Genomic DNA, 22,531 nt, shown 5'->3' on the forward strand with positions numbered 1-22,531 from the left:
GCTTCCTCCTTCAACCACGGTCTCCCCGGCATCTCTGTCTTCATATGCTCTTCTCACAAAGACACCAGGCGTTGAACTAGGGCACCCTGGTCCATTAGGATCTCATCGTTGCTTTTTGTTTCTTGGTTTTGTTGGCTGTGCTGGCGGCACATGCAAGTCCCCGATCCAGGGATTGAATCTGAGCCACAGCCGTGACAACGCCAGATCCTTAACCCACTGAGCCACATGGGAACTCCTCAATTTTGAGTTTTGATCTTTTCTGAGCTAGTGATATATGGTACCTACTCTTTTATGATACTGGGCAGTGGCAGTCACATGACCAGGAGGATAAACAACAGACACACAACCATCCTGTGCGCTTGTAACCCATCTGTTTTTCACATTCAGCAGTGTTCAATAAATGACATGAGATATTCAACACTTTATTATAAAGCAAGCTTTGTGTTAGGTGATTTTGCTCCACTGTAGGCTAATATAGGTGTTCTGAGCATGTTTACAGTAGGCTAAGTTAGCTATCTTAAATGCATTTTCAACTTATGATATTTTCAACTTACAGTGGGGTTATCAGGATGTAACCCCATTATAATTTGAGGAAAATCTATAATATGTAAGGGGTTTTTTTGTTTTTTGTTTTTGCTTTTTAGGGCCGCACCTGCAGCATATGGAAGTTCCCAGACTAGGAGTTGAATTGGAGCTATAGCTGCCAGCCTACACCACAGCCATAGCAACTCGGGATCCGAGCTGCATCTGCAACCTACACCACAGCTCACGGCAACACCACATCTTTAATCCACTGAGCGAAGCCAGGGATTAAACCCGGATTGTCGTGGATGCTAGCCAGGTTCATTAACCACTGAGCCAAGAAGGGAACTCCATGTAATATGCGGGTTTCGCATCTGGCTTCTTCTTTGTTGTGGGTAGCTGTACTTTGTCCTTTTTCATTGCCATGTATTACTCCTTTGCATGACCCGCCAACTCATTGCACTCTTCTCCTGTTGATGAACATTTGATGATAGCTGCAGTTTTCTGCTACTATGAATCGTGCTCTGTGACTCTTCTCATGTGTCTTTTTGGTGACTTCCACTTATTTAACAGTTCACTTATGACAGTAGATTATCAGGGCTGGGTGGGCTCTCTGAGACCACAGTGTGTCCAACATTATGATTTCAGGTGGGAAAATTGAGGCCCACAGGGGGGCAAGTCTGCCCAGTGATTTGGTGGGGAGCCTGCACTCAGAGTGATTATGCCACTCCCAGTATGTCTTTGTTTAAAATCATGGTCTTGAGGGAATTCCCATTGTGGTTCAGTGGAGACAAATCCCACTAGTATCCATGAGGATGCAGGTTTGCTCCCTGGCCTCACTCAGTGGGTCGGGGATCTGGCATTGCTGTGAGCTGTGGTGTAGGTTGCAGATGCGGCTTAGATGCCACGTGGCTGTGGCTGTGGCTGTGGCTGTGGTGTAGGCCAACAGTCGTAGCTCCTATTCGACCCCTAGCCGGGGAACCTCCATATGCTGCGGGTGCGGCCCTAAAAAGAAAAGAAGAAAAATCATGGTCTTGCAAATCGTCTCGGCCCTCACACCCTTTACCCAATGCTTTCCATCTCCCCAGCTGTTCCTGCGGCACCTCCTCCTGGCCCCGAACTCCAGGCCCCCCTGAGTCCGGAACCCACGCCCAGGGAGCCGGCCCACTCAGACCTCCTGGATGCTGCCTCCTCCTCTTCCTCCTGCCCACCCTGCTCCCCAGAACCTGGGAGGGAGGCGCCAGGGCCTGAACCGGCGGCCGCCGCTGTGGGAAGCGGTGTGAGTGGGGAAGGAGGGAGCGAGAAGGGGCGCCTCTACTGCCCCACGTGTAAGGTGACCGTGAACTCCGCCTCCCAGCTTCAGGCTCACAACACAGGTCAGCACGCCCCACCCCCACCCCAGCTGGAGTCCCAGGGAGATGCCCCCACCAGCTGTGGGCAGGCCAGAGCCTCTGGGCACTTTGCTCGTGGGCTAGGTGACAGGCCTGATTGGGTGGGCCTTTGAGTCCCTCGGGGGAGCCTGGCGGGAAAGGAGAGCGGCTGGGGGGACCTTTTGGAGAGAGAGAGGAATCTCGAGTGGCCGGAGGGGGGCGCTCATGCAGCACAGTCTGGAGGCCTAAAGGGACAGCCACACTGACCTTTCTGGAGGGGGTCTCCCTGGTGGTCCCTGCAGCCCCTCTTTGCTGCTGACAAGCTGTCGTCTTTCCCACCCCCCAGGAGCCAAGCACCGGTGGATGGTGGAAGGTCAGCGAGGTGTTCCCCACAGAGGCCGGGGCCGCGCTATGCCCCGTGGAGGCGCTGGACACAAGGCCAAGAGAGTGACCGGGGCCCGGGGGGGCCGACAGGGGCCCAGCCCCCCTTTCCACTGTGCTCTCTGTCAGCTCCAGGTCAATTCAGAGACCCAGCTCAAGCAGGTGGGCCAAGTGAGGCCGGAGCTGGGGTTGGAGCAGGGGTGAGCCCAGCGCCAGGCCAGGAGGGAGCCTGAGGGGAGCAGGTGGAGGAGGAGGCGCCAGGCTAGGACAGTGGGCTCTGGGAGGGCACAGGCCGGTCCTCACGTCCCCTTCCCAGGGCCACGCGCAGTAGGCGAGTGACTTGTCGGCAGAGGCAGTGTGAGTTAGCCGAGGATGGTAGGGTGGTTCTGGGGGGCCTCGGGTGCCTCATCTTGTTCCCAGTCTGTCTGTCTGTCCATCAGCACCTGAGCAGCAGGAGGCACAAAGACCGCCTGGCAGGGAAGCCCCCCAAGCCCTCCAGCCAGCACAGCAAGCTGCAGAAGCACGCAGCGCTGGCTGTGAGTATCCTCAAGGTATCTGTCTCCAGGCAACAGAGCTGGCACCCAGGTCCAGAGGGGAGAGGGGAGGCCGGAAGGGAGGGCCAGCTGGGGGGCTGGGAGTGGGGGCAGGAAGGAAGCCGCCTCCCCTTCGAGGCTGCCTGGGCAGAGAAAGAACCGGAGTTGTTAGGTTTTTGGCCTCTTGGGATCTGCCCCGAAAATTTCCAGGGAGGTGGGCTCGGGGGTGGAAATCTCAGGGGCAAGGGCGAGGGGGTGGGTGTGCATGTCCGAGAGACCATCTCTCCCCCGCGCCCCGCGGCCTCCTCCCCGGCTCTCCATCCTCAGAGCCCCTCCCTCCCCTCAGGAAGACAGGTGGTGGAGAAAGCCTTTCAGAATGAATGTTTGGGGGTGGCAAGGGGGGAGGATTTAGGTTTGGAATCCTGAAAGTCACGTTTTTCCTGCAGCAGAAAGCCCAAGGGTGGGGCCCAGGGAAGGGAGGGGATTTTCCTGGGGTCAGAGACTGTGTCCACTCCTCTCTCTTCTCTGCAGTCTAAACTGGCCTTGCAGAAGCAACTCACCAAGACGCTGGCAGCCCGCTTCCTGCCCAGCCCGATCCCCACCACAGCGGCCATCTGTGCCCTGCCAGGGCCCCTGGCCCTCCGGCCTGCCCCCACAGCGGCCACCACTGTCTTCCCCGCCCCCATCCTGGGCCCAGCCCTGTTTCGCACCCCAGCGGGAGCTGTTCGCCCAGCCACGGCACCCATCGTCTTCACCCCCTATTAGCCCTCCTGGGGAGCCCCGGGGCCGACCTCCCAGGAGTTGCTCTTCCCCTCCTCCTCTTCCTGAGAGGCCTCAGTTCCTGACACCCCACAGGAAGCCACCTTTTACAGCCTGGGGGTCCTGCCCATTCTGGGAAGGGCTGGGGTCATGCCAAGAGCTGCTGCCCTTCACTCAGTCTGCACAGGGGACTCCACTCTAGCCCGCCCTCCCACCTGCCCAGAGCCCAAGGACCATCCATCTGCACCCTCCCTCCCCCCAGGCTTCTAGGGCTAGTCCTGGGCAACCCTACATTTCCATCCTGACTTATGGGGTGCAAACTGGGAAACCCAAAGATCTATGCAAAATCCTAGCCCCAGCCCCATGGTGCTCTCATTCCCCCACTCAAGACCTATACCCACGTGGCCATCGCCCCAAGGAATCTTCTCCTAGCCCGAGGACAAGACCGTGACCTCTATTCCCGTGTCTTGGGCGGGGAGGCCCTCCCCACTCACTGGATTCTCCAGAGAATCACAGAGGTGAGGGAAGGGGTCTCAAGCTGGGATGAGTCAGGGCCACCTGGACAAGGTGACCCTGAGGGAGCGGCGGAAGGGTGTGGAAGCCAAAGGGAGCAGTGCCAAGTGGGGCGAAGCCAAGGAGCTGCTGGGGTTTTCATCTGCTGGCAGGACAGGGCTAGTTTTCATGGAGGGAGTGATCAGTTGCACACAAGGTCTCCCTTCTTGGCCTTTCATTGATTCCCCCTGAATCCCAGCTCCCTGGCAGGAAAATGGGTGATGCTGGGTTTCCCTCAGACCATGGACCCAGCTAATGCTGAATCCCCCCGGGGCTCCCCAGTGGAGAGCTTTCCGCTCCAGGTCCTCAACCCAAACTGGCCCCAGCACTTGGTCCCGCTTTCCCTGCCCTGACCAGCACCCCGAGCCCCCCCTCACCATGAATCTGAGTGTGGGGATCCAGTTGGGAATCCACTCTCAAGACCCATTTTCAGGCTGTCAAAGTCACTATCACAACCTCCACCCCACCCCAGCACGGCTGCCCTCACCCCACAATATGGGACTTTGCCAGTATCCACCTGTATCTTCTTTCTTTAAAGTGGTACCCAATGGGGGAACAAGAAAAAGGGGGGAGGGGAGGGAAACTTTTTGATAACAGTTGTGGTTTTATTGTGTCCAACACGTCAATAAATGAATCTCACCCCAAGCCTGTCTATGCCCTAACTCAACTTGCCCAGCCTGGGCTGCCTGCCCAGATCACCTCTCCCGTCTTGGGGAGAAGGGGCACGTATTGGGAGTGCCCTGGCTCTCGTGGCTCACCTGCACTAGGTGTGCACATGAGAAGCATGAAGTGGGCACAGGACGTTGTGGGTTACAAGCTCACTTTATAGCAGGTTCAAAGTGTAACCGCCCTTCTGAGCCCCAACAGATCTGTCAGCTCCTGAGAAGCTGCTCCGGGTTTGCCTTGTGCTGCTCAGGCATCTGAGGTAAGAAGGGCGAGCTAGAGGAGCACCTTGTCCAGCCTTCACCATGGCAGTAGGCATATAAACGCAGGTGATGTATAAACAGAAGTCCACTATCAGGAGTTCCTGTCCTGGCTCAGTGGGTTAAGAACCCAACTAAGTATCTGTGAAGATGCGGGTTTGATCCCTGGCTTCACTCCGTGGGTTAAGGATCCGGTGTTGCCGTGAGCCGTGGTGGAGGTCGCAGGTGCAGCTCCAATCCAGAGTTGCTGTGGCTGTGGCATAGGTCGGCAGCTGTAGCTCTGATGAGACCCCTAGCCTGGGAACCTCCATATGCTGCAGGTGCAGCCCTGAAAAGAGGAGGAAAAAAAAAAAAAAAGGAAGTCCACTATCTGCTGAAAACCACCACAGCAAGGGGTGAAGACCAGTCCCAGGGCTGTGAGGTCCGTGATTGGGCACTGGGTGCCCCCCACTCTGGTAAGGAGCGCGGGGAGTGCACTCCTGCCCCCTGGTGGTTGGGGGAGAGCAGTGTCCCAGCCTCTGGGCGGTAAGCGTAGCACCTTGAAGAGGGAGAAGCTGCAGGTACAGTCGCAGCAGGCCTGACCGCAAGCATCATACAACCACAGGGCTGGAGGGGACGGAGATCAGCTAAGCAACTGCCGTCACCCTGCAGATGAGAAAACTGAAGCCCCGAGAGGGGAAAGGCCTCGCAGGGTCACAAAGCCAGCTGGTGACTCCCAGCCCTGTCAGCGTTGCCTTCCACCTTAACCAGTGAAGTACTCCCTGAGCAGGAAGAGGAAGCAAAACAGCTGCAGGAAGAGTTCAAACCAAAAAGTACACTTCCCGGGACGCTAGCTTCTCCCAGCCATGGAAGGACGGAGAGAGGCCAGGGTGTTAGATGAGGAGGCACCCAGATACCAGCACGCACGTGTGTGCACGTCTATACACACACACACACACATGATACCTGGACACCCCTTCTCCAGAGTCCAGGCTTGTGCCACAAGCATGTGTGTGCTGTGTGATTGGCAGGAACCCCAGAGGTGCAGGACCCCTGTGACAGGAACCAGACTCCAGACTGGGCACTTCTGCAGAGTAGCTCTGCTTCCTGTCCAGGGTGGGTAGAGGGGACAGTGACCCACAACCGTCCCAGTCACAGCAGGGCAGATATAATGACAGCTGTGGGGGAGGGAGGGTGGGGGGCGCTAACCTAGACTCTGTACTTCCCAGAGCTGGGAGGGAGCAAAAGCTACCTGAGCCGGAGACAGCCCAGCTGCCTAGCCTAGTGGGGCGCTCCCACACCCTCCTGGGAAGGACGGCTTGCCTAACCCCCCCTTTCCCCTCAACCCCTCTGCCAGGGCTGGGAAAGTGAAGAAGGGATGGCAGCTCTTCAGCCATCCAAGGAGCCGCTGCCCTTGTTCTTGCGGCTGAGGGGGAAGGCCGACTTGCTCTGGGGCTGGGTCATCTTGCTGGCCAGGTAGACGAAGGGCTCCAGCAGAGAGCGGCGGTCAGCCACCGACACTTCCCACAGCTTCACCTTCTCTGACTTGGCCCAGTGCTGAGCCACGTCTGGGTCTACACGCCGCTGCTCCTGCAGGTCACACTTGTTGCCGAGGACCACGATGGTGACCTGGGGAAGAGGGGCAGAGTGGGGGCCTCTGGCTGCAGCACGGACCTCAGGAATGGGTGTGAGGGCTGGTGAACACCTTAGAGTCCTAGGAGAGGGAAAGTCTCAGTGCCTGATGGCTCCTTGCTTCCTGTATTAGAAACTGTGCCGGGCAGAGAGGGAAATGGTTGCTTTCCCCCGCTTCTTTCTTTGTTCAAATTCTGGCCTCCATCCGGCACCCCCTCCAGGAGTTCCACTGTCACAAGCCCTGGGTCACCCATGCCTGATCATTCCCAGAAGTCAGCTGGTTGCTGGCGAACTGGAGGAAGCACTCCCAGAATGCCTGCAGCTTAGAGGCGGATTTGAGAACAGAAGGGTCTTTGCAGCTAAGGAGTTCCCGTCATGGCTCAGTGGGTTAAGAGCCCAACTAGTATCCACAGGATGAGGGTTCAATCCCTGGTCTCGATCAGTGGGTTAAAGGATCCAGCGTTGCTGAGCTGCGGTACAGGTCCCAGAGGGGATTGGGTCTGGCATTGCTGTGGCTGTGGTGGAAGCTGTCAGCTGCAGCTCCAATGAGACCCTTAGCCTGGGAACTTCCATATGCCACAGGTGTGACCCTAAGGGGGAAAAAAAAAAAAGAAGAGCCTTCACAGCTAAGAGCACAGAACTGTTATAAGAAAAGACTAGTGGGGCCATCACGCATTAGGTCTTAAACTAAAGAGAAGCCTCTTTGAGCAGTCTCAACATATGACTACTCCAGGGGTGAAGACACACTCCCGTGGCCTCCATCTCCAACCCTCCAGCTCCAAACCTACCTCCTGGTAAAGGAGTGAAAAACAGAGCCATGCCAGACCTCCCAAAGCCAGCCCAGGAACCATTCACCACCAGGGTCCCCCCACACACCTCCTTCTTGTCCTTGGATTTGTCGATCTCCTTCTTGAGCAGCTCCACGCGCTGAAAGGACTCTCGGCTGTCCGTGCTGTAGACCAGGACATAGCCGTCAGTGCAGGAGAAGCAGTGCCGGGGCAACTCGGCCCCATCTCGGAGTCCCCGGGTGTCGTAGAAACGCACCTGCTCCCGTACCCCCCGGTCAGTCTCGATGGAACCTACGTAGATGTCCTCCTGCGTCTCAATCATCTCAGAACCTGGGACAAAATGAGGAGAAAACTTGTTTCTAGGGAGAAAGGAGACTGGGAACACGAGTGACTGAGAATATCCAAAAAAAAAAAAAAAAAGGGGGGGGGACTTCCCGTTGTGGTGCAGCGGAAACGAATCCAATTAGTATCCATGAGGTTGCGGGTTCGATCCCTGGCCTCACTCAGTGGGTTAAGGATCTGGCATTGCCATGAGCTGTGGTGTAGGTTGCAGACGTGGCTCGGATCCCACGTGGCTGTGGCTGTGGCTGTGGCATAGGCTGGAAGCTGTAGCTCTGATTCAACCCCTAGCCTGGGAACCTCCATATGCTGCAGGTGTGGCCCTAAAAAGCAAAGGGGAAAAAAATACATATATGTACATATACACACACATACATATGTGTGTGTGTGTGTGTGTGTGTGTGTGTGTGTATATATATATATATACATAAAACATATCTCAACAGGCTAATCAGACTCAGAAAGGAACACGGGACTGAGGAGGGGGGCTGGATACCGTGTGTCTGGCAGGACTGGAGTGCTATAGGGAACAGATTTAATCTCATGTTGATTCCATGCTAAGCACGGTGTGACCTAGGAGTTTTGCCTTCCTATCTCGGATAATGGGGTTCCTCTTTCCAGATTTTTCCAGCAGAGTAGGATCTTTCAGTGTAATAACCACCCTGCACAGCTTTTCGCCTTCTCTGTGCAGCGATCAAATCCTCTCCTTGCTGTTCAATGTCCTCCACCAGGCCCACCTCCAACAACACTCACCTACAACATGGTTTCCATACAGAAGCTGCTCCAGGATGGAAGTTTTGCCCACAGATGCCTGGCCACACACGACCACCTTGCAGCTCTTCCCCATGCTTAGCTTTCAACCTTGAAGAGTAGAAGCACACTGGGTGAAGCAGCATTAAAACAGAGGGCAGACTTCCCTTAATGGAGGGCCCAAGTTCTGAACTGAATGCACAGCCTCAGGGATTCAGCACCGCCCGGTACCCTAGTGAGGGGGTATTGAAGTGATGGGCCTATGTCCACCACTGGACAGTCAGCTGTACCTTATTCATCTTCTTCCCAGTACTTGGCCAGTAACTGGCACAGAAGAGATGCTCAGTAAATGTTGCCATAAAGGGGATAGAGAGTTGCTGGTTAAAAGGAACCAGGAGTTCCTGTTGTGGCACAGCGGAAATAAATCCAACTAGGAACCATGAGGTTGCAGGTTCCATCCCTGGCCTCGCTCAGTGGGTTAAGGATCCAGCATTGTCCTGAGCTGTGGTGTAGGTCGCAGACTCGGTTCAGATCCTGCGTTGCTGTGGCTGTGGTGTGGGCCGGCAGCTGTAGCTCCGATTCAACTCCTAGCCTGGAAACCTCCATATGCCGCAGGTGCGGTCCTGAAAAGCAAAAGGAAAAAAAAGAAAAGGAGCCAATAGCCAGATTCCTTTCTGTGCACAGAATATAGAGGACCAGTTGCTGAAGGGCGCTCTGTCTCAGCTTCCGCTCTTAAACCATGACCCCAAGGAGAAATAAGCGGGTATATTCTTTAGTGTGGATCTGTCCTGTTCCACTTCTCTTGGGGAGAGCGAACAATTAAGGACATTTTGCTTCCCCATGTGGTTTATGCAGTCAATTAGTTCCCTCCAATTCCCAGTCAAGTCCATGGCTAAGATGAACAACATCAGACAAGAAACAAAGGAGTGAGACAAGAAACAAAGGAGTGAAGGAATCTAAGAAACGAACGCCTTTGAAAGGAAAAAAATGTTGCTGCCCTTGGACTGATGGACCCAGATAAGGCTTAGACACAGAAACCCCTTCTCCAAAGAGGTCCCAAACAGAGATCTCCTCGAAGGTATCCCAAACACAGGCTTCCCAGAATGATCCCCAAAGATTCACCCAGAAAGCAGAGACAGATCACGCCCCAAAGAGATCCCAAACAGAAACCTCTCCAGAGGGAACTCCTGGTGTAGAGCCTACCCCCTCGAGGGGGCTCATACAGGAAGCCCTGCAATTAAGGGATATCCCAAGAGAGACTCCCAGACGGGTCTCTAGCACAGATTTCCCCACGACGCGCTCCCAGAGAATCAGAATTCTAAAGCGTCCCGGATGCGGTGGTCGATCCCGGCCTCCCAGCTCCGTACCTCCTGGGGCCCTCCAGGTGGGCAGGGAACGGGGGTGTGGCAGCACAGCCGTAAGCCCTTGGGTCTTTCTCCGGGTTGTCAAGGCTCCGTCCGGGCCCGCCCGTAGCTTCCATCCGGCAAGCCCATTTCCGGCGGCGGAGAGCGGTCGCCGGCCCCACAGCGCCCCCGGAGGCCGGCGGGGAAATGACGGCCGGGACCTGGGCTGGGTGGTCGGCCCAACGCAGGGTTCTAGGCTCCCGGGATCTCAGATGCCCAAATGTTCTTTCTCTAAAGGTTAACAGTACAGTAAGCCTGAGTTTATTCAGTCGTTTATCCATCCAAGGTCTTCTGAGCGCCTATTCTGTGCCAGGTACAGGACCACTTGCTGAGAAGAAACTGGCAAAATAGACATGGTAACTGCCCATTAGAATGTCACCACCTAGGAGTTCCCATAGTGGCTCGGCGGGTTAAGAACCTGACTAGTATCCATGAGGATGAGGGTTCCATCCCTGGCCTCACTCAGTGGGTTAAGCATCTGGTCCTTGCGGCCGAGGTGCACCGTAGGTCACAGAAGCCGCTCGGATCCTGCGTTGCTGTAGCATAGGCCAGATTGGACCCCTAAACCTGGGGACTTCTTATGGGTGCAGCTGCCTTGGGTGCAGCTGAAAAAGAAAAAAAAATAAAAAAGAAGAAAACCTCATCATCTAGAGGAACTAGACATCTAAACCAACAATTACAGTACAGCATGGTAAGAGTTACTACAGAAGGGCTACGGGAGCACAACCAAGGGGCATTTACCTGGGGTGGGGGGCAGTGGACACCACGAACTCCTTGGAACCTTCCTGGAGGATTTATGTCCTCCTGCGGTAGCTTGGGTTGTTTCAGAAGCTCCGGCTTAATCCCCAGCCTGGTACAGTGGCTTAAAGGTTCCCATGTTGCTGCAGCTGCTGATTCAATCTCTGGCCCAGGAACTTCCATGGGCCAGAGGTGCAGCCATTTAAAAAAAAGAAAAAAAAAAAAAGTCACTCTGGGAATTCCCACTCTGGTGCACTGGATTAAGAATCCAACTGCAGCAGCTCAGGTCTCTACAGAGGGACACACAGGTTTGATCCCCAGCTGGCACAGTTGGCTAAAAGGATCCGGTGTTGCTGCACCTGTGGTGGCAACTGGGATTCAGTCCCTGGCCCAGTGAACTTTCACATGTTGTAGGTATGGCCATATTAAAAAAAAAAAAAAAAAAAAAGAAGGCCACTTGCCACTCTGGTAGAAGAATGAAGCTTGGAGAGAGATGAGATGTGGGGTTAGTGAGGAGATTATGGTAGCATTCCAAGCTTTGTTTTGCTTTTTTTTTTTTTTTTTTTGTCTTTTTGCCACTTCTTGGGCCGCTCCTGCGGCATATGGAGGTTCCCAGGCTAGGGGTCGAATCAGAGCTACAGCTACCAGCCTATGCCAGAGCCACAGCAACGAGGGATCCAAGCCGCATCTGCGACCTACACCACAGCTCACGGCAACGCTGGATCATTAACCCACTGAGCAAGGGCAGGGATCGAACCCGCAATCTCATGGTTCCTAGTCGGATTCGTTAACCACTGCGCTACAACGGGAACTCCTGTTTTGCTTTTTAATGATGAGAGCCTGAACTGGGATGGAAAGGAGTTAGACTGGGGAGACATTTGGTAAGAGAATCAGTAAGACTTGGAGATATATGGGGAATCTTAGATTCAGAGAACACAAATTTGGAAGATACTTAAAGACAGATGGCCTTCTGCATTAGACTGTAGGCTGCCAAGCCACTGGCAAATGGGGCAGGTGGTCCGAGTCTGTGCCTTCCCAACCTAGCAAAAAGTAGGCACTTTAGAGAGGGCTGCTGAATGACTGGCTGGATGAACGACTTTTCTCTTCCAAAAACCTGAGCCTCTCCCATCCTCTGTTCCCCAGGTGCTAGGTGTGATTTAGCTTCCTCAGCACTGTGATAGGCAGGGGCCATGCAGGCAACTTACCAACAATGGCACAGACTGTTTTACTGAAGAAGGGGGATAAATCCTTTTTAAATTCCCTTGAGCCCCTCTTATTTTAGTATCCATTAACTCTAATTTTTTTTTTAATCTTTTTTTAGGGCCGCACCCACAGCATATGGAGGTTTCCAGGCTAGGGAACCTACACCACAGCCACAGCAACGCCAGATCTGAGCCACCTCTGCGACCTACACCACAGCTCAGGGCAACGCCAGATCCTTAATCCACTGAGCAAGGCCAGGGATGGAACCTGTGTCCTCATGGATGCTAGTCAGATTCGTTTCTGCTGAGCCACGACGGGAACTCCAGTACCGGTTAACTTTAATTTTTAACTTCAAACTCCCCCAATTTAACCTCAGGAAACCCCAATACAATTCAAGGCCACAAATATTATTGGTTTGAGTGAAGGGAGTTGCTAAAAAGATGATCAGGCTGTGTCCTTGCCCTCTCTGAGTTCCCGATCCAGACTGCATTTGACAAGACAAGCGTGCTGAGCAGGGAGTTTACATAAGGGTTGAGAGCAATGGGGACACTGTGGAGAAGGGACCTCACCCCGTGAGCTGCCTTATAAACTCCAGAGCAGAGTCTGGGGCCCCATGCCACCCTCCCTAGGTTTAATGCTGAGATGGCACTCCCGGAGGCTGACATGAAAGCAGCCTCATCAAAGGGTCAGCGTCATTAGGGTGATGAACCAGTTGGTGCTTGGAGATCCAGAGGGGATGAAAGGCGCGGTGTGAAGACGCCCTGCGTTCCTCTGGCTTGGTTGGGCAGGGCTTCTAGGGGCCGATGAACGCTGGGGAAGAAGGACTCAAAGTGTCTCTTCTTTCCTTTCGTGAAGGAAGCTGTGGACACACTCTCAAGGTCGAAAAGATAGTAGTGGGGGGGGGGGGCTCTTTCCCTCCAGGTCACAGGATCCCTACCCAGTCCGACTCTCCGAGCCTCACGGGAGACTCTCTAGGATTGGAAGTTGTTATGGCAACGAGGCTCTCAGAATACTGAGAAAAGCCAAAGCCTAGAGAGGAGACAGCAGCCTGTATCCCTCGTCCGACCCAAGGGTAAAGTGGCGCCCCCTACGCACAGGAACCGTCTCTGGGTCCCCGCCCCAGGGCGGAGACCACCGTGGACCTCCGAGGGCGGGAGGCCGCTCTGGCCCCAAGCAGAGCCTCTCGCTGGTAGACGGGCCCGAGGGAACCCCTCTGGGCGCAGCGCCGCCGAGCTGCTCGATGGTCCGACCGGAAGTGCTCTTCACCGCCGGCCTCCCACCCGGCTCTCTGGTCCCGGCGGTAAGATGGCGGCTGCCGCGGAGTGCGATGTGGTAATGGCGGCGACCGGGCCAGAGCTGCTCGACGACGAGGAAGCGAAGAGGTAACCGGGTGGCAGGGTAGGGGAACGGGCGAGCTTAAGCTCCGTGGCTCCGGGAACCCCGTCCTTGCCGTGGTGCAGCCCCTGTCGAGGCGATGCCCCGCCCTCCGAGACCCCCCCCCCCCCAATCTGGGCTCGAGTCCGGATGGACCCCCTGAAGGGGCGCTCTCGGAGGTCGGCCCTTCCCTCCAGCTTCCGCCTGGCTGGGGAGCTGAGGCTCGGCCTTGTTTCCCCAGCAGAGAGGAAGGTCGTCCTCATTGCAGAGGCCAGGTCTCTGAGGGGATCTGGGAGGTTTGTTGCGGGGTGGGGGAGGCGGCGCAGTGGTGATGACGACTTCTTACATCGCCCCCGACCCCCTCCTCCTCTTGCTAACTTCTGCACATTGTTGTCTATCAGCACTTTGCATCGCCAGAACCCTCTTTTCTCTCTCCCTTTCCTCCGTAGTTATACCCCAGCGAGTACTAGTCTGGCCCGAGGTGATTGTGTGTCTTCATTATTGACCTGGTGGCCCCTCGGTTGCCCTAGAAGTTGAAGGTGATAAAGAAGGGTGAGGGGCTTGTCTCATGGTCTGCACGCCCAGCCCCCCGTCCCCCTCCGACCTTCCTAAGATCCTCATTTTCCCCAGGACTATTTCTTAAGCAGCAAGAAGGAGGCCAGCTGCTTGGGCGCTGTTGGCGCTGCTGGGCAGCCGCAGTGGCTCGAGATTGCCAGTCCGGACTAGCCAAGGGAGCTGCTGAGTGAGTGGTTTTCGAGAACACTCTGGGTTTTGGCTACAGCTAAAGCAGGTTATTGGAGTGGGGTTGGAACACAGTTGTGGGTAGTCATACTTGTCCTAATGCTGGAGCGGAATTCACGAAAAGGTTCTGGAAGTTTGGAGCCCTTTCCTTATCAGGCGCAACTTAATTGACTACGGTTCCCTCGTTCTCCTTCCTACTTATTGCATATCTTTATATCAAGCCCATATGGCTTCAGTCTGGGTGGTTTCAGGTGGTGCGTAGTTCATGAGATCTGCAGTCAGGATTCTGAGGGGTATTTTGTTTGTTTGTTTGTGTGTTTTTACTGTCCAGGTTTGAAACATAAGGGGTGCTCAGGGAGGCAGATGAATAGTTACCAAGTTTAAGGATGGTTATTGCAGTCAGTGTCCCAAGTTCCTGACCTCTTGGAAGCCAAGAGCCTCACAAAGTGGAGTAGGCCCCTGGGATTTCAGAGACGTCAGGAAACCAGAGCAACTAGTCTCTCTCAGTTTTGAGCTTTCACAAACCAGTTACTTCCAGGTATTTAGAATTAAGCATCATCAGCATCATTAAGTAAGTACAAAACGAGACGCACAACTACCCCCAATACACAGAGCTTAAGTTAATTGTAAGGATTTACCTTGTGTTTGGAAAAAGTTCAATGGTTGTTTGTACTATAAATAGGAAGTTGGGTTGTAAGTAATTTAAAGTAAACTCACTCTGCTCAGTATGTATCTCTTTGACATGGAGTTCCCATTGTGGTTCAGGGGTAGCAAACCCAGCTAGTAACCATGAGGACGCAGGTTCCATCCCTGGCCGTAGCTCAGTGGGTTAAGGATTCCGAGTTGCCCTGAGCTGTGGTGTAGGTCGCAGATGTGGGTTGAATCTGGTGTGGCTGTGGCTGTGGTGTAGGCTGGCAGTTGCAACTCCAATTCGACCCTTAGCCTGGGAATTCCATGTGCTACAGGTGCAGCCCTAAAGAGACTAGAATGAAATAAAATAAATAATCTCTGACATAAGAACTGTCTCTAATTTGAGTTTCACTGCAAAGTCCCTATGTAAAGCAAATTCTTCTCCTTTAAACAAAAACACACATCTTTAGAAAATATTCTGTCATAAGAAACTTAAAACAGGAGTTCCTATTGTGGCTCAGCAGGTTAAGAATCCAACTAGTATCCATGAAGACGCAGGTTCAATCTCTGGCCTCTGTCTGTGGGTTAAGGATCTGGCATTGTCGAAAGCTGTGGTATAGGTCACAGATGCAGCTCGGATTCCGAGTGGCTGTTGCGTAGGCTGGCAGTTGCAGCTCTGATTCGACCCTTAGCCCACAAACTTCTTGCTGCGGGAGCGGCACTAATTAATTAAAACAGGTGATGCTGTAATGTACCCACATCACACCCACAAAAAATACGGTATTTGGTAGCAGTAAACAGAATAAGGGAGGGTGCTGACTTGAGCTAACGGCCTTATTTCATGGAGTTTAAGATGTCTTTGATTATGAAATGCACATTTGTTTTATCTACCGCTGAGGGAAAAAACCTGTGAATTTTACTATGAAAAAAATGCATTCTTATGAAATACTTATATGTTAAACATACTTATATAGATCTTTTTGAGACATGATAAAATATAAATATTACATACCGTTTATGTGAACAAATCAAAAGGAAAATAAACAAAAATCTGACACTTTGACTCTCCACCATATAAGGCACCCTTAGGAGGGTAAACATTGGGGTGTGTTAGTGAGAAAAAGTCTTGTTTATGTGTAGCTTTCCAATACTGAAAATGGAGTATTGACTTAGAAGTTTCAGAGGAAGATTATTTTATATTTTTCATATATTCTAGAATCCTCGTGTGCTGTCACAGCAGAGGGCAGGGATAGACACATCTCTTACGGATGCCCTTTACCATCCAACTTGGTTAGTTATTTGGCCAAGTTTGTGTCTCTTTTTATAGTCCTACTAGCAGTTCACTTGGGGACACAGGAGTTGATGGGTCTCTTGGGTTGTTTTTGTGAAGTCCAGCAAAGAGTCCTTCCTTGCATCTTTGTGCAAGGGCATCCTGCTGCTGCTACTGCTGCTAAATTGTCACAGTCCCACGGGGCAGAATGAGAGGAGCTTTTAAGACATTGGACCTTGTGGTTGTAGTATTTTAAATGGCTACATGTTTTATTTCCTTAGCTTTAGTGTCTCTAGAGAGAAAGAAATAATAGACTTCCATTTTTCTGCCTGTCACTCTGACAAAGTTCTTTTTCCCTCATAGCAGCTGAGAGGCTAAAATAAAAGAGGCATTAGTTGGCGTGCCAAAATAGATCTGAGTTCTGGACACAAAGATTATTATTTCTCTTTGCCCACCGGAACAGATGAAACTGCTTGGGGAGCCAGAGGACTATATTGCAAAGATTTTACATTTCAGCTAATTTAAGGCCTTACATTTTCCTGGAATGTTGCTGATTGTTTTACCTGATATATATATACCTGTCTGGAGTGAAGGCTCTCTGTCCCATTTCCCAGGTTGGGGAACAGTTTGGTCTCCATAGATCTCTATTATGGTAAAATTGAGGGATTTCAAGTTGATCATCAATAAAGGAAGCACTTCTGTGTCGGCATACTCCTGGCATGACTGGACAGCAAAGTCCCAAAGGACCAGCAGCAGTCGGGGGCTGGGGTGGCAGCAACCTAGGAGCCAGGCAGCCTTACCTGATTCCTTGGGCTGATAGTCTTAACTTCGCAGTGTCTATTTTCCTGATGGACACAAGCAAGAACAATTATTAGGCCTTTTCTTAGTACTTAGGTATTGTAAACTCTTTTTGGGTTTTGCCTTTTATTTCTCTAGGCGTATTGTTGGTGGGAAGCACTGAACCATGATTTCGTATCCGGGGGTCACTGTAGTTGCTATTTACTGCAGCTTTTTTTGTGATGTTTTGGAGTTTGAGGTTTCAACTGCAGAGCTCTGGGGGTGCATTTCCCCCCCTCTCCTTCCTCCCTCTGTTTCACATTCTTAGACTTTTGTCCCCCTAAACTTTTTCTTGAAGTTCCAGGGCAGACGGCTATACAAAAGACAAAGCCTGCAAGCTGAGTGGGAATTTTTCTTTGACTTGGAACTCAAATCAGTGAGAAACACTGCCCTCAGCCTTCATTTTTGTTTTGGTGTACTTTAAGTGTAGGATCAGAGATAAAAAACTGGAACACAGGACAACTAAGTCATGGTTAAGGAAGGGATAAACTTAGGAATACAGAATCCTGAATACCGGCAAATTAATCGATTGAACCCTGATATTAACAGGTGGCAGCAGTTCCCGTCGTGACTCAGTGGTTAATGAACCTGACTAGGATCCATGAGGATTCGGGTTCGATCCCTGGCCTCACTCGGTGGTTTAAGGATCCAGTGTTGCCGGGACCTGTGGTGTAGGTCACAGATGTGGCTCGGATCTGGCGTTGCTGTGGCTGTGGCATACCCCTAGCCTGGGAACCTCCATATCCTTCGGGTGCAGCCCTAAAAAGACAAAAGACAAAAAAAAAAAAAAAAAAAAAAAAAACCCAAAACAAAAACAAGTGGCAGAGTTCCCCAGTGGCTCAGCAGGTTAAAATCCAGTGTTGTCACTGCTTTAATGTGGATCGCTGCTGTGGTCTGGCTTTGATCCCTGGCTCCCAGAACTTCTGCATGCTGTGAGTGCAACCAAAAAAAAGTGGCAAAATTGTCAGATGATTACTGGAGCAAAAGGAGAGTGCCGAGAAAGGGTCTCTCTGTTCTTTGCTACTTTAAATCATACCCACATATTAACTAAAGCCAGGTAAATTAAGCAGTTTTAATAAAATGTTGGGCCAAGTGAGTGGCAGTTGCTCTGGCCTCTAGTTCATTCCCAACGACCAGAACTCTGATTGGCTTAAAGCCCAGCCCTGTTGTACATTCCAGCCAATCAGGGGTTGGTTTACTCATTGACGCTAGTATTTTTAAAGTTTTTAAAAGCTGAGTACTGGGCGCTTGCCTTTGCTTTCTTTCTCTAGGACTTTAGAAGATTGGAGAACAATGGTCGGTGGCTGCCTAGATGTGTGGTCTGATGCAGAGTCTCTCTGAGAGCCCATTTCTCCCTTACTCCACTAATGTTTGGTCCCCTTTCTCCAGTGCTGAGTGATGTGGAAGTTACTTAGAGGTCGTTCCAGGTATTGTTTTAAACTGTGAATTTCAGCAGTAAGAACAGAATTCAGCATGCAAGTTATTCCAGTAATCTATTCATTCTATTGGATTGACCATGTTTTTCTTTCCCATGTGGATTAAAATACCAGTTTCTGTGCTTTATCCCACCGTTAGCAGTGGTATGAGAGATTAAGGCTTTTGAGAATGATAATATGAGGAGGAATATTTGACTTTCGAAGTCTGAGACTGAGACCTAATATTCTGTTGGTTTATGACTTTTGTGTGGGGAGGCCACATTGTCAGATAAGCCAAGTGTTAGCCATCTCTTCTGATTCTAGTATTAGGCTTTTGGGGAGGGTGTGTGAGGCACGCAGGGCCCTCTCTTATTCCTGGAGTCTCTGTCCTAAAAGTTCTTCCTCTGGCAGTTTGCTCTGTGGCAGTCAACCACCTGATAAACTAAGGAAGCAAGAAAACTTGGGAAGCAAAGTAACAGTTGACAGTCTAGACTCTGGTTCCCATCTCTACCCACCCTCCACTCCCTAAAAAAAAAAAAAAAAAAAAAAAACCTCAGAAAGCAGCCCTTTTCTTAATTGTAGTTCCTCAGTTCTATCAGTTCTAGATTTTTGGTAAGTGCTGGTGTCCCCATGGGGCTAGTAGGAGATGTCACAGAATGGGAAACCAAGGGATAGAAATGGTGAATTTGGAGGGATGTTACTATGAAAAAAAAAGCCTCTGGCTGATGCTGAAAAGCCAGTGACTTCTGTCCTCGGAGTAGCTTCTGAGAAGCTGACTTCTCAGAAACAGCTTTATAGTTAGGTCTCCTCTCCCCAGGGATAAATAAAACTTAAGTAGATGCCACAGATTGTGTCATCTCCCATTTAGGGAACTAGCATAAGCTTTTAACACAGCCGAGGTTGCTCTTTCTGTGTGAGTATCCTTCCTGCCGCATTGGTAGTGGTTGCTCCCCCTGCCCCATTAAGCCGGGGCCAGCTGCAGTGTGTTGTGTGGTGTCCTTCCCTGCTTGAGCAGTAGGGAGTGCTCCTGCCTTGTGTGGGCCAGAGCTGTGGCTGCACTTGGCGCCTCTTGGTCTCTTCTGGCGCCGCCCCTGTTGAGCTTCCCCCTTGGTGTCCAGACAGAGAACTGTTTGCACTGGTTTATTTTCTTCATCTGTGTCTTCTCTTTTGCGGGGGAGGGCGAGTGTTTTAACTGGGTTTTTGAGTGAAGCTTCTTTAATAGAAGCAGAAGCTGTCTATTCTATGGGAAATTGGGTAAACGAAGCGGCGTAGCCCATCCTTGCCAACAGGTCGCTGTTGGATAGAGCCCACCCTGTTTCTCTGGACCTTTATGAAGGTATTAGTCGCACTCAGCAGATAGTGCCTTGCATGTAGCAAACACTCTGTCTGTGGAATTGTTGTAGATGGCTTCCACCTATTCATGTGAAACTTAAAGTGTTAGATTTGTTAGAGGATAAAAAAGAAATCGAATAATATGCATTTGATAAGATAGAATAAAAGTTAGGCTCCTGGGCTCCTTTTACTTTACTTTCTCATGAAGGCCAAAGAAAGTACAACATGAGACAGGCCCTGTGACATGCCTTTGGGGCAAGAGGTCTTGGACTGTAGGAAGAAGGAAGGAATTTCTGCTCAGACTGGCAAAGATCCCGTAAATTCTGAAGGGTGGAGGACATTTCTTGATCAACAGACAGCTAGTAATTTTGACTGAATAAAAGAGCTGGGTGCAACAATTGTAGAGTAAGGGTGACCTTTGGAAGTAGTACATAGAATAGAAATGTGTACAGGCTAGTTGACCCATTGGCAGTGTAAAGTATTATTAAAAGCTTGAGGGTTAGAAAAGGAAAGATGTCTTTTTTCTAAAGTTCTTCCTGCCCGTAACATAGTCTCCAGATCAAAGGCCCCTAAACATTCTTCTGCTCTAACAGAAGAAATCATTTTGTCCTGAGTTGTAATTTTAGCAAGGGCAGATTTTTCTTTCACTTCTGGAGTAACAGAATACGTCAAGAAAATGCAAAGGAAAAAAAAAAAAAAAACCTCATTCAAGCTTCTACATCTGTTTTGATTTAAACTGTTCTTAATGGCTATCAGAAGAGCTGAACTATATTAAAAATATATTATTATAGGAGTTCCCGGCATGGCTTAGCAAAAACAAATCCGACAAGGAACCATGAGGTTGCAGGTTCAATCCCTGGCCTTGCTCAGTGGGTTATAGATCCGGCATTGCCGTGAGCTGTAGTGTAGGTTGTAGATGAGGCTCGGATCCCGCATTGCTGTAGCTGTGGTATAGGCTGGCATCTGCAGCTCCAATTTGACCCCTAGCCTGGGAAACTCCATATGCCGCAGGTGCAGCCCTAAATACACACACACACGCATACTATATATATATGTATATTATTATAGCCGAATACTTGAAATACGTAAAAACACCGTGGTCCTGTTTTGGTCATTCAGAAATCTGGTCAGTGTTTCCTGGTTGCAAATATAGAATAGTGAAGCCACGTTACTCTCTATGTTCCATGCACTGAGGTAGAAAAAATATAAAAACAGTACATTACAAATACACATGTGAAATAATTCCAGAGAAACCCAGTCATGTTGAGATGTGTTTAAAAAAAAAAAAAACAAAACCTACTTCCCAGTGAATTCTGCGTTAATGAAAGCTGACTAAAGTTTCTAAATACCTGTTCACGTTGTAGAAGATAGACTAGTTGACCCAGGCAAAGATATTGCTTAAGTGTTCAGCTTGGAAGTATTTAGAGAGAAAATGGAAGTTTTTATAGAGCATCTAATTTGGGGCACGTTGCAGTGTCAGCTATGGTGTTTTAATGCGTTTTTAATTTAGCTGGGCTGTAAATGTGCAAAGTTGGCTGGTGATCATAAGCCCACGTTGTCTGATTTGATCACATGATGCTGAGCCCTGCTAAGACCTGTGTGATAGCAAATGATTGCCTTGGCAGTGTTTGTTTGAGTTATTAGCATCTGTGATGAATGAGAGCTAAATTGGGAGAGAAAGAGAGTAGAATTGTGTGATCAGAGGATATACAGATTTTTAGTGTATATGTGGTGTTAGAAGAGCAGGTTTCTGTAGTGCACTTTTCTGATTGATGAGGTTATTTCTGAAAAATAAAGAAATATATTTTAACATAGCAAAGCAAGAGAGCAAGAGTGGAATGTATTCTCCTTACCTATATGGGTTAGACGAAGGCCAGCCTGGCCCTCCTCCTATCATACACCCAAAGCAGGCAGAGTTTTTGGAAAACCTTTCAGTAGCTGTTTTCACAAGAAATTGTTGCTGGCTATTAAAGTGAAAGGACTGGTTTGCTGGAGGTAAAGTCATTCCCAGCATCTCCTGGTGAATCAGAGAAGTGAAACCTGTTCTGCTTAGAGTTGATCCAGGGATTGGGTAGGGAACTGAGTAAATTAGTTTTAACCCCAAAACCTTGCCACCAACAGGATCTAGTGGAAAAAACAGGAAACTCTCAAGATGTAGGAAACCAGTGCAGCCACCTCACTAGCTCTTCCTTTTGTTGGAGGACATAAAATATTATCATTAACCACTTCAGAAGGCAATTGTGAAGATCTTTGTTGGAAATGTTTTGAAAATGCACTGGAGATACAGTGTAGCTATTAATGGTGTCATCAGATCAGTTATGGCCAAGTCTATGTAAATATATATATATATATATATATTTTTTTTTTTTTCCTCCCAATTTTTGGCTGCCCCACTCTCTGTGCCAGGCTGGGGATCGAACCCACGTCCCAGTGCTCCCAAGATGCCACCAATCGCATTGTGCCACAGTGGGAACTCCAAGTCTCTATTTTGATGTGGTATTATATTTCAGGTTTTAGCCTGAATTGTATTTTGTGGCCATAGAAAATAATCTGTAGTTTAATTTAGTTCCTTTTTTAAAAAACCTGATCCAGGTGAACCCAGTTAATCCTAATTCTTCCTTTCTTAGCACTAGTGTGTTTTGGTTAGGTACATGTTGTAACCTCACTTGGTCCTCAAATGCATTGACTCTGGCAGTGAATGGAGTGAGAGATGCCGCCGCCAGATTGCCCTCAGTTCCAGTGTTAACCAGCTCTTCTCCTTCTTTTCCAGTCCCACGCCTTTGACATCTCATCCTTCAGTCCCTTTGCTGTAAGGGCAGCTTGAACAAGCTTCAGCCCTTTCTCAGACTCCCAGGCAGGACTTGAATGGATTTGACCCTGGAATTGTTCCTGATGCAGCCTTGTTCAGTTCTTGCTGCTGCCATGATGGATTCCAAAGATCCACTCTTTCCTCGGCTGGTCTCGCAGGGTCAGGCCCATTGGTTAAAGCTTGTTGTGTATTTGGTGGGGAGGTTCAGAATGTAGGAGGGACTCCACTTTGGGTGTTGGACCTGGAGGCAA

The 22,531-nt window shown here is 50.5% G+C and overlaps 3 protein-coding genes across 39 annotated transcripts in view; 2 read left to right on the top strand and 1 right to left on the bottom strand.

Annotated features, from left to right (window-relative positions):
• Positions 1-4,762, top strand: part of LOC100622424 (zinc finger protein 385C) — a 58,733-nt gene extending 53,971 nt beyond the window's left edge. For 18 of the 27 annotated variants that reach the window (XM_084984468.1, XM_084984476.1, XM_084984467.1 and 15 more), the window contains 4 exons: positions 1,611-1,898; positions 2,239-2,435; positions 2,714-2,824; positions 3,338-4,762. In XM_084984468.1, the coding sequence (XP_084840594.1) occupies positions 1,611-1,898; positions 2,239-2,435; positions 2,714-2,824; positions 3,338-3,571 (830 nt within the window). In that variant the 3' untranslated portion in view covers positions 3,572-4,762. The remainder of the gene's footprint in view (positions 1-1,610; positions 1,899-2,238; positions 2,436-2,713; positions 2,825-3,337) is intronic. The other 9 variants (XM_084984469.1, XM_084984481.1, XM_084984470.1 and 6 more) reach the window with 2 other exon arrangements.
• On the bottom strand, positions 4,702-9,997 carry NKIRAS2 (NFKB inhibitor interacting Ras like 2). The gene is made up of 4 exons (XM_003131408.5): positions 9,896-9,997; positions 8,532-8,639; positions 7,528-7,769; positions 4,702-6,648 (listed from the first exon to the last, which is right to left on the bottom strand). The coding sequence occupies exons 2-4, from the start codon at positions 8,623-8,625 to the stop codon at positions 6,409-6,411; spliced, it is 576 nt and encodes a 191-aa protein (XP_003131456.1). The 5' UTR covers positions 8,626-8,639; positions 9,896-9,997; the 3' UTR covers positions 4,702-6,408.
• A 3,165-nt stretch (positions 9,998-13,162) lies between these two features.
• Positions 13,163-22,531, top strand: part of DNAJC7 (DnaJ heat shock protein family (Hsp40) member C7) — a 30,300-nt gene continuing 20,931 nt past the window's right edge. For 4 of the 11 annotated variants that reach the window (XR_014821154.1, XM_003131409.6, XM_084984496.1 and 1 more), the window contains exon 1: positions 13,163-13,254. Coding sequence is in view for 6 of the 11 variants with exons in the window: in XM_003131409.6 (XP_003131457.3) it covers positions 13,178-13,254 (77 nt within the window). In the remaining 5 variants the exon portion in view is untranslated. Of the gene's footprint in view, positions 13,522-17,995; positions 18,152-22,241; positions 22,440-22,531 lie in introns of those variants that run through there. The other 7 variants (XR_014821153.1, XM_084984493.1, XM_084984497.1 and 4 more) reach the window with 4 other exon arrangements.

Source organism: Sus scrofa, chromosome 12, assembly GCF_054392235.1.
Source record: "Sus scrofa isolate SSC_HxYL_T2T_F1_AM1 chromosome 12, Sscrofa_HxYL_maternal_Yorkshire_Landrace_v2.0, whole genome shotgun sequence".
Classification (NCBI taxonomy): domain Eukaryota; kingdom Metazoa; phylum Chordata; class Mammalia; order Artiodactyla; family Suidae; genus Sus; species Sus scrofa.

Excerpts from the sequence above, each read along its gene's own strand:
- NKIRAS2 (XM_003131408.5), bottom strand. The coding sequence starts at position 8,625 with ATGGGGAAGAGCTGCAAGGTGGTCGTGTGTGGCCAGGCATCTGTGGGC. Across the intron at positions 7,770-8,531 it reads GTATGGAAACCATGTTGTAG|GTTCTGAGATGATTGAGACG; the intron begins GTGAGTGTTGTT and ends ATTTTGTCCCAG. Across the intron at positions 6,649-7,527 it reads AATCCAAGGACAAGAAGGAG|GTCACCATCGTGGTCCTCGG; the intron begins GTGTGTGGGGGG and ends CCTCTTCCCCAG.